This window comes from Trachemys scripta, chromosome 20 (assembly GCF_013100865.1).
Source record: "Trachemys scripta elegans isolate TJP31775 chromosome 20, CAS_Tse_1.0, whole genome shotgun sequence".
NCBI classification, from domain to species: domain Eukaryota; kingdom Metazoa; phylum Chordata; order Testudines; family Emydidae; genus Trachemys; species Trachemys scripta.
The window spans coordinates 17,451,567-17,466,198 of NC_048317.1; the positions used below are offsets into that span (position 1 = coordinate 17,451,567).

The 14,632-nt window shown below is 50.3% G+C and overlaps 1 protein-coding gene across 6 annotated transcripts in view; it reads left to right on the top strand.

The window, feature by feature from the left end:
- The window catches only part of SCMH1 (Scm polycomb group protein homolog 1), a 103,323-nt gene that overhangs the window by 81,705 nt on the left and 6,986 nt on the right, over positions 1-14,632 (top strand). For 5 of the 6 annotated variants that reach the window (XM_034753870.1, XM_034753872.1, XM_034753869.1 and 2 more), the window contains 3 exons: positions 5,226-5,408; positions 7,046-7,177; positions 10,964-11,167. In XM_034753870.1, the coding sequence (XP_034609761.1) occupies positions 5,226-5,408; positions 7,046-7,177; positions 10,964-11,167 (519 nt within the window). The remainder of the gene's footprint in view (positions 1-5,225; positions 5,409-7,045; positions 7,178-10,963; positions 11,168-14,632) is intronic. The other variant, XM_034753873.1, reaches the window with a different exon arrangement.

Genomic DNA, 14,632 nt, shown 5'->3' on the forward strand with positions numbered 1-14,632 from the left:
CCAGCTGCTTCCTAAACCCGTAAGAGAAAGGGGAACATTCAGCAGCTTCAAGCTGATCCATGGTGGATCATGTTAGTTGTGCCCTGCCTCATTAACCATCAGTGTAGGGTGCCTGCAAATATACCCATGAGCACCAGGGAATTGTGCTCCGAGTCCTCCTGGAGGTGCCCCAGAGAGAGTCCCACAGGTCTGGTACAAGGGGCTGGGAAGTGTGAACCCTTCTCTGCTGGACTTTGCCTCCATCAGGTCTGTCGGAGTGCTGCTGCTAGACTCATCTGATCAAGGGCTGGGGTACGCAGGGCTTTATTGCAGACTAACTGCTGTTTTTTCTAATTAACATGGGCTGTGTCCACACAGCACAGTTCTTCCAAATCAACTGTGCGAATTGGATAATCCACTTTGAAGTGGATTAGGTTAATTTCAGAATGAGTTAGTGTGGAGAAATGTTCATATGGACACGTCTGTATTTTGGATCAACTTTTCAGTCCTCCCACTGATATCCCACACTGCATCGCTTCACGCCAGGACTGACTTGTCTGTGGGTACGCTGTCTGCTGTGCTGGGCTCATGGCGACTGGATGGCCCCACGTTTAAATGGTGGCACACAGCCAGCAGCACCCGTTTGTGATTCCACACTCCTGGAGTGTTACAGCAAACACCTGGAGATGTGCAGCAGTGGGGTTTCCTTGAGGAGCCAGTTCAGTCATGCCTAAACAGCAGCCACCCTGAGGAGAAAATACACATGTACAGCTAAGCAAATGGCCGAGAGAGTCCATCCTGGGACATGGCTCAGTCCTGCAACACGGGGAAGTAGTGCCGGTGGCAGGACGACCGGGAGGGGCTGTCCTGAGATGCAGTTCACTCCTGCAGCACAGGAAAGAAGCGCTGCTGGCAGAATTATAAGGACAGACATGGCCTGACAGTGCTCCAATTACCTGCCCCTGCTTTAAGGAGCTGGATTGGATTTTCCCTGGTACAATGAGGACAGTGCCAAAGGCACCGAGGAAAACCCCAGTCCCAACCAGGACTTGGAGGAGGAGGAGGTGTCCCCAGCAAGCCAGGATCTCTTCTCCAGGCTAGAGCCTGACCAGATCTCGAGGAACAGATAGCCCCCAGGAGGACACAGCCTGATAGTCCTGGGCAGAGGGCCTCGGCCAGTAAGTATGATGTCCTGTATTACAATTAAACTGTGTTGATGGGGTTAAAACTTTGTTCTGGGAGCCCATTAGATGCCACCATTTTGAGTGGATGTGAACTTTGCTTCTGTCCTCCTCCTCTCGTGCTCAAAATGGTATCCATGCCTCAGAATTAAAGTTCTGCAGGTTTACTTCCCTGAAACTTTCATTTCCCACAGCTATCTGTCACACCGCCGCCCCCCCAGCCCCGGTCGTGTCCTCCTTGTGGGCTCTTCTCCCAGTTGTCCACTGGCCCTCCTGCCACAGTCAAGCTAATGGTACCGTGGTGGTTGTAATGTAGACATGCTTACTGAAACATCACTTATAGGAAAATAATACAACATAAAAGACTTTGCTTCACAGTTTGATCAATGCCCTGAGATTCCAGCTCTGTTAGCATTTCATGAGGTATAGTGCCAGAGTTAAATGCAAGAATTAAACTCCCATCGCCTTTCTGAACAAGTCACTTCTCTGCTCTTGGTGATCTGTAGTAAGGTTACATCCTCCGACGTTAGGCCTGCCTGCAGAGGTGCACATGCAGTTACTAACCTGGCCTCTGCAACTCCCCAGTCCCAGGCCAGGCAAACCTCCAAATCCTTCCACCTACCCCCACCACCCCACCCATGCAAACCACTGGCCTAAGCCCCACTGCCTACCGCAGTCCCCCACCGCACCAACTGCCTAGGGTTAGAACAGGAGTTGTGCAAAGAGGGAGTAAGGTGAAACTCTTCTGCCACCTCCAAGCTCTCCCCAGGTTGAGAAGGTACCGTTGCAATTGCATTCCGAAACTGAGGAAAAAGCAACATTTTATCATTGTGATTCTGGTTCCTATGGCAATTATAATAACTACTTCTGTTTCTTGCTTCCCAGCTTCTGCACCTGACACCATGAAAAGGACTGTTAGTAACTTCCAAATGCCTGACTAATCTCAGGGCCAGGGAAAAGAAGGCCAAACACAATGTTTGAGGACCTCAGGACAGCATTGCCGAAGAGGGATAAGAAGCCAGAGGAGTGGAGGAAGTTCTTGCAGAGAGAGGACAGAGAACATGGAGAGAGTGACTGGGAGAGGCAGAGGCAGCTCCTGGAATTCATTCAAGAACAGACTGTCTTGATGGAGAACATGATGGCGCCATATTCTGCCACAGCCCCACCACCTCAATTCCAACCCACTCCAACCCTGCAATCCATGGAGAGGAATGCGTACTGGGAGCAGCAGTACCCTTCCCAAAACTCTGGCCACAGGCATTTCCCACCCCACCCACCAGACTGAAAACAGCTCCTTCACCCCCATAATGGCAAACAATGGTTTCTTCCTGTGTCACTCCACACGCCAAGGAAAGACATTAGGCAGAAATCCTGCCCGTACATATGCCTGTGACTTGTGCAGCACTAACGTGTGCACTCAGTACTTGTGTCATGTGGTGCACTTCTGCACTGTCATGTTGTGTAAAGTTTGCATTGTTATGCACAATGTGCACTGTTTTATGTTCTGGTTCATGTTACAATGGATACACAGTTTTGTTCAATAAATGTTGTTTGCACTATTTGATGTTCAGTAAGTGATTTTTAACAAAAGTTCAATAAATTTTCATAAAATACCACCTCTCCCATGCACATAATAAAATGCCCTTTCCCAAAACTACAGCACAGAGTATTTAAAAAGCAAAATAAACTTTTTTCACTAGTCCATACAGAGCAATGAAACCCTCCCACAATGCACAATCAAATTACATTGCAACATTTCAGCTCCTAGCCTCAAAGTAGGAGCCCAAGGCATCCCCTGACCTTGTGGCCTTGACAGTTTGCTGCAGTATGCAGTGGCCATTCATAACATTCTGAAAGTCTCGGTACCTCTCTCTCCCAGCCATCAGCAAGGCTCTCTCCAGGCTCTCTCAGATGTGCAAAGCACAGCAAGGCAGTGATCAGGAGGCAGCTACTGCACCGCAGCCTCCCACCTCATCATGAGACGTCGTCGTCTCCCTTTCAGCCTTCCACGTGCATACTCCAGAGTCATTCTGCAGCTACTCAGGCCAGAGCCGAACAGCTCCTTGTTCCTGTCCAAGTCTCCTGTAACTGGCTTCATAAGCCCAGGGGTGAGCTGGGTCTCCCACACGGATGGGGAATCGCAGCACCATTAATATTCATAGCCATCCTGGAAGCACGATTTCCACTTTTCATTAAATAAAGCTGCGTTTCAAAAGATCCTGATAACATGGACTCTCCAGACCAACCCACTTAATATTGGTGAACCTGCCTTGGAGGTCAACCAGGCCTAGGAGCAGCAGAGAGAAATACTCCTTGCTTTTGGTGAACTCTGAGGCCTGGGGAGAGGGGCAAAGGATAGGCATATGGCAATGGCCCTGAAAAATTCAGAAACCCCAGCTATGCAAATCCATCCACAACTTCCTGTGCATTGCCAGGCTCTGGGACCCCGGACATCAGCACATACCTACATGACAGCAGCGCAGATAGCTGATCTACCAACACCAAACTGGTTAGCTACTGATCAGCAGCATTGAGGGTGGTGAGCTTCCTGATAGTGATGGTCATGCCCTTCTCCACGCTGAGGACAGCTCTCATGTTGGTACGATGCCACTGCAGCTCTGGGGTTCTTCGCAGATGTCTCGGGAAGGGCCCGTTCTCATCCTGAAGTTCTGCCTCCTCTACCTCAGGCCAGGATCATTGTCCCCCTCCCTCCCCCGACCCCCCCCAACCAGAGCTGGGGTCCAAAACCCAGAAACAGCATCCTGTAGGGCGAAACTGCTCCAGAAAAACATTATCCACAGTTAGCTGCTCAATTTCATCCTTCTCCTCCTGCTCTACCAAAAAGAGCTCAGCAGCACGCCAGCTGCCCAGATGTGTGATCACAAATACACATGTGGCAGCCTGGATCGCAGTACACAACAGTGTCCTTCCGTGCTGGCTGACAGCAGTTTGGAAATGGCACTGACTTGCAAAAGACAGATGACTCCTGGGATAGGATGAGAGGAATCATAGGAATTTGCTGCTCTGACCCCAAGACTCAGAATTCCAGTGCCCTGTGGTAGATAACCCCCAATGTACCGTGAGACGAATCCCAGAATGAGCAGAGCCCAGCAGCTGGACAGCAGCATGAAATACCCACTTAGAACTTTGAACAGAGTAAATGCCGTGTGTACGCTCGGATTCAAAGAAAGTAAGTAAAAGCCGGCCATGTGCACACAATTACTTCAGAATAGTTATTCCGCAACCGTTAGTGCACACAAATCTAATCCACCAAACTCCACCATGCAGACAAGCCCGAAGTCATTTCCTTCTGACATCCTACCACTGGCTCCCCCTGCAACCCCTTACACACAGAAAAGCTTCTTGTAAAAATTCACAAGGCTGCTACATTGCCCTCCTTGAGATCTTTGGACGGGGACCCCGAGCCAGGGGCCAGAGAGTGCACAGAGAGCACCAGTTAGACCTAAGGCCTCTCTTTTCTCTTTCTTGCCCAGTGTTTAGGTGGATAATGTGACACCACCCAATAGGTGTCTTAAAAGAGAACGTTCCCCTTGGCAGCTCTCCCGGCCGCAGCTGAGGGGGCGCAGTATTAGTGAACCAAAGCGCAGGTTTCACCAGCTGTGAGGTTGCACTCCAGACTCTCCAAAGTTTGCCAGAGTCCTCCAGGAGTAGGTGAGGAGGGTGAGGGGTGGAGCTTTTGTTGTTTCTCATGCAAAAAAACCTCCCCAGGGATAGCCCCAAGTCCCTTCTCCGACCCACTATTTTTTTATTAAGTACTTTGAGGTCATATTTATCCACCGCTCACGAACAGGAAGCACAGCCCCTGTCCTTGCATGCCCTTCAGTACACCTTTAAAGATAAGCTTTTCAGGCAAAACAGACACACCTGATGCTGGGTGCAGCAGGCTGGTTCTGGCCTGTCCCAGAGAGGAGAGTTCCCCGGCATTAAGCCAGGGGAAAGCAGTGGCTTTTGTTTGCTGAAGTTAGCCAGGTGAGGTGGAGGTACAGGAGCTGGCTGTGCAGCCTGGGAGTTGATGTGTTCGGCTCTGTTTGTTTCTGTCTCCAGCCGTGTTTGATCGGGAACAGCACACTCTGAATCTGCCGGCAGTAAACAGCATCACCTACGTCCTCCGCTTCTTGGAGAAACTCTGCCACAACCTGCGCAGCGACAACCTCTTTGGGAACCAGCCTTTCACTCTGAACCATATGCAACACTCCCACGCGTACAGCCACGACAGGTACCTACCAGGTAGGAGCTGGGGCTGGGGGTGGGCTTTCTGGTGTCCCTCGAAGCACCACGTCCTAACCAGACTTTACCCTTCAGCTAAGAGATGGCAGTGGTACGGACGGCAGAGTCTAGTTTGTGGGTTCACTGCACGACATCTACTGTCACTCACACCCCCAGGATCCCCGAAGCTGCACTTTCTGCCTGTGCTACCTGATTTCCATTTGTGCCAACAGATCTCCCCTTATCTGTCTCACCCTCTCTGCATCACTCATTCCCTGCGTGGCTAGTCTGAGAAATGTAACCTGATCTAGGTTACTGATCCATTTAGGAATTAGGGTGAGAGACTTTGTGTAGAGAACAGAAAGATGATCCCATGCAGTAGGTAAATGGAAAATTTCACTAAGTCGTACCTAAGTCGTGGCTGTGACTCTTGTCCCAACAGAAAGAACACGCTTGCCAGTAGGAAAGCTCAGTTTACACCTCAGGACTGGGAGCCACACTGCTGGCGTATTGTGCATGGTTGGACTGTGGTCTCTTGGCATGGCTGGTGCTCTCGCTGTCTGAAGCAACACATCCTGGGCATGTTGGCTCATGCCACTGTGCAACAGAGACTAGGTTGCAATATAGCTCTGCAATTAAAGTGCTACGAGGTAGACTCACAAGAGGACACATAGTGTCCCAGCAAGGACTAAGTGGTGACACCCCACAATGCAGGAGGCAGGCTGCTGGAATCCTGTAGAGGGGATGGGAGAGGAAATCCCTCCCAAGCTCTTTATCTCAAACTCAGTAAAGATTTCAGGGCTAATGGGTCATCCTGTCCCTTTGCTCCGCTGCTCCAAAATGGGTGAGTGACTAGCTTAGCAAAAGTGAAGGCAGCCCAGGGTTCACATTGGAAACCAGCTACTGTTGGCTAGTGGCTGGGAACTAGAAATCTCCAGTGTGCATATATCCTGGGGGGAAATACAACCCAAATCACAAGTGCGTGCAGGCTGGAAACACTTGGGAAGCAGCAGCTTTTCAGGAAACCAAGAGGTCATTGTGGGCAGTAAAGTGGATCTGAGCTTGCCATGTTAAATGTTGCAAAAAATCAGATACAAATCTGGAGGCATCTCATCACAGATCATCCTGTTAGATGGCCCTCTGAGACTGTTCCTGGCAGGCTGCGTACTGTGCATGGACCTTAGTATTCAAAAATTGGAGCCATGTTGGAGGGAAAGGCATTTGGAGAAGCGCAACAGTGCTGATGAGGGAGCTGGAGGGATGGGTTTGAAGAACTCAGGGTATAACTGGGCCAAATAATGACTAAGGGATAGAGAATTTCCTAATTGTCTAAGGCCTGCATATATGTAAAGGGTGCGCAGTCTGTGGAGGGAAGGAATGGCTTGGGGTGAATTGAGATGTATAACTAGGAGAAACGGCATGAAATTAATTAAAGGAGATAGAATGGCACCGCACCTAATAGTTGTGTGCCATCACCAATAGCTCTGATTTTCAAAATGTTGCAAAATGAAAATTAAATTTGAAGCCATCAAGCTCCAGATGGCTCCCAGAGGTTTGCCAGGCTGATGTGAGGTTGTACATGAGTCATAAATGATCCAGGCTGGACTGAATTTCCCAGGAAGTCTCCATTCCTAAGTAGGGCTTGTTCTCTTTTATAGACAGGAGCAGTTCATTAGACGGCACTCTGCAGGGACCAGGCCGAGGTACAAAGCGATACTCCCAAGATTCCCCTCCATACAGCGCTCCTCTCTCCCCCAAGTTACCAAAGAATGACCGTCACCCTTTGGAAGGTGAGCACAGCATCGCTTCCCAAACCAGGCTGTTTATAGTTACTCTTAACCAGTGTAGCATGATTGGATTTACAATGCCAAATTAACCCTGGGTCCAGCAAGTCTGGTTTTCAGACTCCAGCAGGGGCCAGTGCCTAAGGCATCATAGGAAGATGAAGAAAATCCAATACCCCAAGCCAGTTGCATGGAGCAACCCTTTATGACCCCTGCTTTGATCATCTTGTGCCATGAAGCATGAGACTTGACTATCCTTATTTTAGTCTCTATTATTATTATATGTTGTTAACGGTCATAAAATTATCCAGGCATTCTTAATCAGTACAGCCACTGTATTGTACTCCATGACCACCTGCTGTAGTGAGTGCCACAGGTCGACTCTGTGCTAGAGGGAACCTGCTTCCCTTTTCCAGCCATTTCCCCCCCAATATCCCATCGGTCCCTCAGTCAGTGCATGGGAGCTCTACCAGGATTTACCTCAAAGAGCAGCATCCATGAAACCAGCTAAGTAAACCCACCTGCCCAAACCTCTTGGCTCTCAGAGAGTTTCTTTCGACTTCTAAACTGCCAGTCACATGAATGCTGGGGAGGATGTGCTGGGCCACATGACCAAACGTAGCTGGATGAACGCCCTTTTTGTCATTTGGTCCATCAGCCAGTGTGCACGCGGGAGATATTTCCAGAGGGCCGATGTAGTTGGAAGCTTTCTCTGCCTAAGGATTTGAGCTGAAAGATCCAGGACTGTTGAGCTTCTCTGTCAGTCTTTGTGTAATGGAGTAAATATGTTTTAAGCGTCCTGTAGCCTTTAGACTAACAGATGTGCAGTGCGAATGGCCTTGATGTAAGGATGCAGACTACATTAGCCAGGAATGAGTGTGAGCATCAGTTGCTCTGTTTAAATCCCTGTGTTCAGTAAACATTAGGAATAAAATCCGTGTCTTGGATCACAGTGAGAATCTGTGCAGGCCATTTTCAGCTTTTCTTACACAGTTCACTGGTCTGTAAGATTCCCTCCAGCCAACAGGTTTCCCAGGGAATAGAAATGAAAGTCACTTTCCTTTCACTCACTTAACCCTAGACCAGCTCAAGGCTATTACTGCATCCAAAGCCTCTGCGCTCAGACTGACGTGCAGTGTGGTGTCCAGAAACGTCCCAGTGACGGGAATGATTAGGATGTAAGGCATCAGGCTGTTCAGTCAGGAGAGTAACAGTCTACAAATAACTAGCAGCTAATCTGCCCTTCCAGCAGTGGGTTCTCCAGCTACAAGAGGGGAAACCCTTGTCTGCGCTGCAAAGAGAATGCTTGCTGGCGAGGGTTTCCAGTGCTGAATGCAGTTTGGCCCTACCCTCAGCACTTAAGTGGTGCTGAATGCAGTTTGATTTGGGGCTAGGCTTGCAGTTGAACTGCCATCAGCCCTAGCTCGGTTTGTAGTGTCCACAAGGCCTCAGCGAAGCCTGCAGTGTCACTGGTTAAATGGCTCCTCTTTGGTCATTGCACAGGAAATTGGTTTTTCCAGCTTTTTTCTTTAAAAAACTGTTCATTTAATTCACCCAGAGAGAAAACAGCCTTTGTAGTAGGTTTACAATTAAAAGACATTAGCATTTGTCATGTCTGGCACAAGATGCAGCACAGTCCAGGTGTTCCACTTTACCTACATGGGGATCACGTTTGTCATGCGTTGGCAGGTTTGAAGGCTGGGAATTATGACTGAATGCTGTGCTCGCAGTGTCACTTCAGCATCTCCTCCTATCAGGGTGGAGGCTTTGCCATGCTTGGAGAATTTGCCATCCAAATATTTTCTTCTTCAAAGAGCAGCTTGAATTCTGTGCTGGGACAAATGCATTTGATTCCTCTATACCAGTGTTTTGGGGTTTTTGGTGGGGGGAGGCAGGGGTGAGTGGCAGCTCAAATAACTCAGAACTGTTGTAAGAGTCTCTTTGCTGGCCCTGGGAAAAGTTTCTCTTGTGGCCGGTATAGGAGGGTGTCTTGTGATGGCTGCATAGCATAACCTGTAGTACAAAGGCAATGCACCTTGGTCCATTAACCGCTTTCTTCTCTTGCAGTTAGATTTAGCAGGTCCTTCACAAGGCATTGTCTGGAATGGTCCCTAGGGCTCTGGGCTGGCGGGGCTGACTTTGTTGTGTAGTGGCTATGCATTCATTAACAGAATCTATCCTGACCGTTCCTGCACATGACATGCATAGTAACGTGCACAGCAGAGGAGAGTATCCCAGGGCACTAGATGCACTTGCTTAAGCTGTAAATCATCCCTACGAACATCATATAACCGTCCAGAACATACAGCCCACCTTCTCCCCCCATCTTGTTTCCCAGCCTTCCCCCGTCACCTGGGGAAAAGGGGACCCTAGTAGGTGACCCGGAGGTCAGTAAATCCTGGTTCAAGTCGAGCTAGAGAGAAAGTGAATTGCAATACTGTGGGCCTGCATCGAGAGCACCCTGCTGCTCGCCCCCTCCCACTGGCACCAGGGAGGGGTAGTGTGAGCGCATCCATTGATCACAGCTGCAAAGGCCTCACTCGAGCTCAGCAGTCATGTTACTAGCTGCAGTAACGTTCCATCCCTGCTAAGGCCCCAGCCGCATGGCAGGGCCTCCCCCACCTCTATTTGCTAGACCCTCTGGGACGTCTTATTTTAAATGAGGAGAACTACAGCCTGTTGGGCACGTTATGGAGCCCAGTTCTGTGTATGAATAGAGTCCTCCTGGCAGGTTGAAAGGGACAGTGGCTGATGGTTAATGGCATCTCAGTGCTGGAGCCAACCTGACAGCGGCAGTGACAATGGCGCGTGTCATTATTAGAACTAACCCTGGTGGTTGAGGAAGAGAGCCTGGGGCTGTCTGTGTCTGGGGAAAGCCTGTGCCCGTGTCCAGAAAAGGCCTATGTCAACAGCTGGAAAACCCAAGCAAAGCCAGTCAGCTGGGCCCGTCCCTTGAGGGTTAGTGACCCAGAATGGGCTCAACCCAGTCCTGTGGCTCTGGCTCCCAAGCCAACACCTCCCTCCACTCAGAGAGCTGTTCTTAGAGCAAGGGCTTGGGGCCAGCAGTAAGGATAAGTAAAGCAGGCAAGGCTTTGGAGCCTTATGTCCCATGTGGGCTCTGCAAGCCACTGCCAGTTCGGTCTTCCTCTCAAGCAGTAGAACCAGTGTGAATGTGAAGAACGGCGGGGAGGGGGTGAGTCAATTCACTCCCTGGCCCAATTCCCCCCACCCAACAGGGGGCTGAGATGGTGCTCAGTTGGGGAGGGAGGGTTCACATTAGTGGATGATAGCAAGGTGAGGGGGAGAGCAGGAAAGAATAAATGCCTTTAACCCAGATTGTCCCAGAGCTCCTGTTCTCACTGGTGGAATTGTGAGCCAGAGAAGGAATTCCCCTCTGCGTGGATTTGGGGAACACTTCCAAATCCTATTCAGAACAGGCGACTTTCCACCCTTGGCTGCCACTGGCAAACAAAGGAAGGAGCTCGTGGAAGCAGCAGGAGGATGTGCGAGTGCAGGATGGGACTGGTGTTGATGCTACAAAAGGAACAGGTAGTGCACATATCTTGGTATGAACCATAAATGCAGCTAAATGGCGCCCAAGAGCAGCAGGACTGAAACTTGCTAGACAAACACCACGTTGCAGCACTTAGTAAATGACCCCTTTCTGACTGATTTCTCCAGCACACCGTACAGGGAATGCTGCTGTTACTCATGCTTGTGTGTGCTGTATAAAATTGTAACTGTGTACTGCATACCCCTTATTGGTTCTGACTGCAGCTTGGTGCCTTACAGGTGAAACCTTTGTTCTGGGAGACGGCCTCCCAGGGCCCCTGGAACCTCGCCTGGACCCAATGGACTCTGCCTTGAACTCTGTCAACTCATCCAGTCCCAGCAGGAACTGCAGAGACTACCGCTTGCAGGGATACAGGCATCTGCACCAGCCCTCTAGCCTCACTCAAGGCAATGCTTCTGCTTTGCGTAGGCTTAGCTCTGGGGGTAAGTCATCCTGCCAAGGCTCCTCGTTTGGCAATATGGAGCTTTGCTAGCTCCTGTTACATCTTTCTAATGCCAGCAAGTACCCGAGACTGGCCTCTACATTGTCAGTTAAACAGGCAGTTTGTTAGACATATGTTCTAGAGATGGATGGTACGTTGGTGGGTGGAGTTGTAGGTGGACAGTCAGTGAACGGCTTGGTGGCTGAATAGGGATGTGGAGGTCAGTGGCTGAATGGGTAGAAATGACGAGCTAGGTGTTGATGAATAGGTTGGGATGTGTAAGTTGAAGCAGTTCAGATGATGAATCGATTGCTGAATGGATGGGGATTTGAGATTGGAAGCAGTCCAATGAGGAGTGAGGAGAACTGACTAGCTGAGTTATGAATGAGGACATGCGGGGTGGATGTGTGGGCAGATGGGATGCATATCGGCCAGCTGATGAACGGATGAGGTGAACCTAGTTGTGTGGGTGCTTGCCGATCACTAGTGACACATCAGTTATATTGTGATATATATAAAATAACAGGTGTGTAGGACAGGTGCAGTGAAGCTGCTAAATGTAGTAAATCCGCACTTGTGCCAAATCCATCTGTTTGTAATGAAATGTGTGATTGTGTGCACGACAGCACCAAGGCTGTGAGGGTTAAAACCAGCAAAAATACAGCACACTTAGGAGTTGGGTCCCCTTCTCCATGGCATTGTGCACAACTAACACTGACACTCAAGAGTCGAGATGTTGCGGTCTCTGTGGATGGCAGCTCCTCACGAGACAGGCATGGCAGATGAAGCACTTGAAGGGAGCAGAGCGCACGGAGGGGCTGCAGCATGTGCAAACAGACTCTGTTAGTGGCATGTTAAGGTTGCACAATTCAGCGTTCTTGAGACAGGAAATGAGAGCTGACATTCAGCCGTCAGTCTGCCTGTGTGTATGTTATAACGCAGGCTTTACTTATAGGGACACATTTTTTAATTAGCTGCATATGTGCCATTAAGATAACCAGTGATCATATTTAACAGCTGCATCGTAATGCATATGCTCAAGAGGACAGAGCTACAGTATTGCGTTTACCGTTTACTTGGCATTTCCTGACCCTTGAGTGCTTTCTCTTGGAAGCTTTCGTTGCTTTAACGTATTTTTTGTATTTCTTTGAGTATTTTTAATAAATGAAAAGACCCCAGTTCTCTAATGGGTGCCGATTGGCAACGGCCAGCTTGACAAACCGTGGGCTTCATAGGCATTTGAAGGTTCACTAATGTCTGTAGGTGTTGCATTGCCAAACCTGGGCAGGTAATTTCCCTTAGAAATGTGCGGTTCAAGGGATCCTTTACAATGCACAAACTCCTCCCCCTGCCAGCTATGCCACTCCCTTCTTGTCCCTCAAAACTGGAACTTTTCTCTCCATTTAATTGAAAACACGAAGTCAGTTTAAATTTGGCAAAAATAACGTCTGCACGTTCTAAATAAACCCCTCAGTGTAGTGGGAGAACCAAGGAGGCTGAAGAGCTGGAGCAGGGCATAGTAAGAGGCAGCAATGAGGCAGGGTCCAACGGCTGATGCTTTGCCAGTCCTCCCTTGGCAGACAGCTGCACATGGTCTCTCTCAGTGCCCACCTCCTAGTGGGGTGAAAAATCTGCTTTACTTGCCCAGGGAACCACTTTCAAACACTAGTTATTCCGTAAAACCAAACCAAAGTTTTCCGACCTAGCAAGTGCAGTCAGTGAGCAACAGGGCCAAGCCTCTTCTCTTTTTGCCACCGCTCTGTTCAGCTCTTTAGAGAAAAGCTATTCCCTTCACTCGCCCATAGCTCAGAAACAGCACCAGGGATCTTGGGGAGCTGTGCAGAACTCTTTACCTTCAGGAAGAGACCAAGAAGGAGCTGAGTGCTCCCTGCGAAGGCTGGTGGTGGTTAGCTTGCAGCAGCACCACTATGTGGTAGGACAGAGGTCCCCAAACTATGGTGTGTGCACCCCCCGGGGGGGTTCAGAGAAACTTTCAGGGGGGGCATGGCTGGGCCCAGGCCAGCCCCCACGGGCAGCAGGGAGGGAGTGCCACCCACCTCTGCTCCTGGTCCAGGCTGCCGGTGTCTCGGCTGCCAGCCCCGGCCCCACCCCCAGCTGTGGCCCCAGTCTTGACGCCCTTACCCCATCTTTGTCCTCCCCCCCCCACCCACCAGAGCTGCAGCCCCAGCTTGGGGGATGGAGGGGATGTGGGCAGGGTAACGGGGGGCACAAGGTATAAAGTTTGGAGATCATTGTGGTAGGAGCTGCCCAAACACCCAGAAAGATAGTCCCTGCCCCAAAGAGCTCAAAGGACAAAGGAAGATGCTGGGTGCGGGAAGCGGGTGTAACATAGGATTAGAGTGATCAGGCTAATATTCACTGTCCTTGTTCTAAGCGACAAAGAGTCCTGTGGCACCTTATAGACTAACGTCTGTTAGGTGCCACAGGACTCTTTGTCGCTTTTTACAGATCCAGACTAATACGGCTACCCCTCTGATACTTGTCCTTGTTCTGCTTTTGTTTAACAAATGGGATACATTTGCCATTCTCCCTCTGTAATTCAGCCCCCTTTCCACCCCATCCCACCAGTTCCCAGGGGCTTTGACTTGATAAGAAACGAGTGGATAAGTAAGCAGGGGCCGAGTTTTGTGAGCCCCTGAAAGATTGCACGAGCTCTGAAGCTGATCCAGTCTAGAAGGGAGGCAGTCTAGGAGTTCAGGCTGGGGGTCAGAACGGTAGGCAAGGAGGGAGACCTCACCGGCTGGCTGAAGGTGTCTCTGATGACATGTCAGCAAAGAGGAAGTGCTCAGCAGTGTGACGAGCAGCAGAGCAGGCAAGTAGGATGAGGATGGAGCCAGGCCTAGGGGAGGCTGTCGGAGCCCTTGGCGAGAACAGTTCCAGTAGAGGACAGAAGCCAGATTCCAGAATGGACCTGCAGACAGCGGCTGTGAATGATGCACTGAATGAATTGGGAAGAGAAACAAAAGGAGGGAGATGGGGTAGTAGTTGGAAATGCAGCTGGGCACAAGGAACGCCATGCTGAGCAGGGACTGTTGGGGCCGTGAGGGGAGGGCAGAAGAATCAGGCAAGACAGGCAGGAGGCGATATGGGCATAGGCACCTTGAGAGGTTGGAGGAGAGGAGCCTGCAGCTCTAGGGAGAACTGGAGGGTGCTGTGTTGAGCCTGCAAGAAAAAAGGGATAGCTCAGGCCTTGGCAGGGTGCGTTCTTAACATGGTGTCTGGCATCGTTTCAGAAAGGGTAAGAGAGAAACCAGGGGAGGGAGGCAAATCACAACATTAATTACCACCTCCATCCGCGCCAGCGCCATGCTGCCCTCAGCCCTAATTCCCCACCCCCGTCCGTGCCAGCGCCATGCTGCCCTTAGCCTTCATCCCACGCCCATCCGCACCAGCGCCATGCTGCCCTCAGCCCTAATTCCCCACCCCCATCAGCACCAGCACCGTG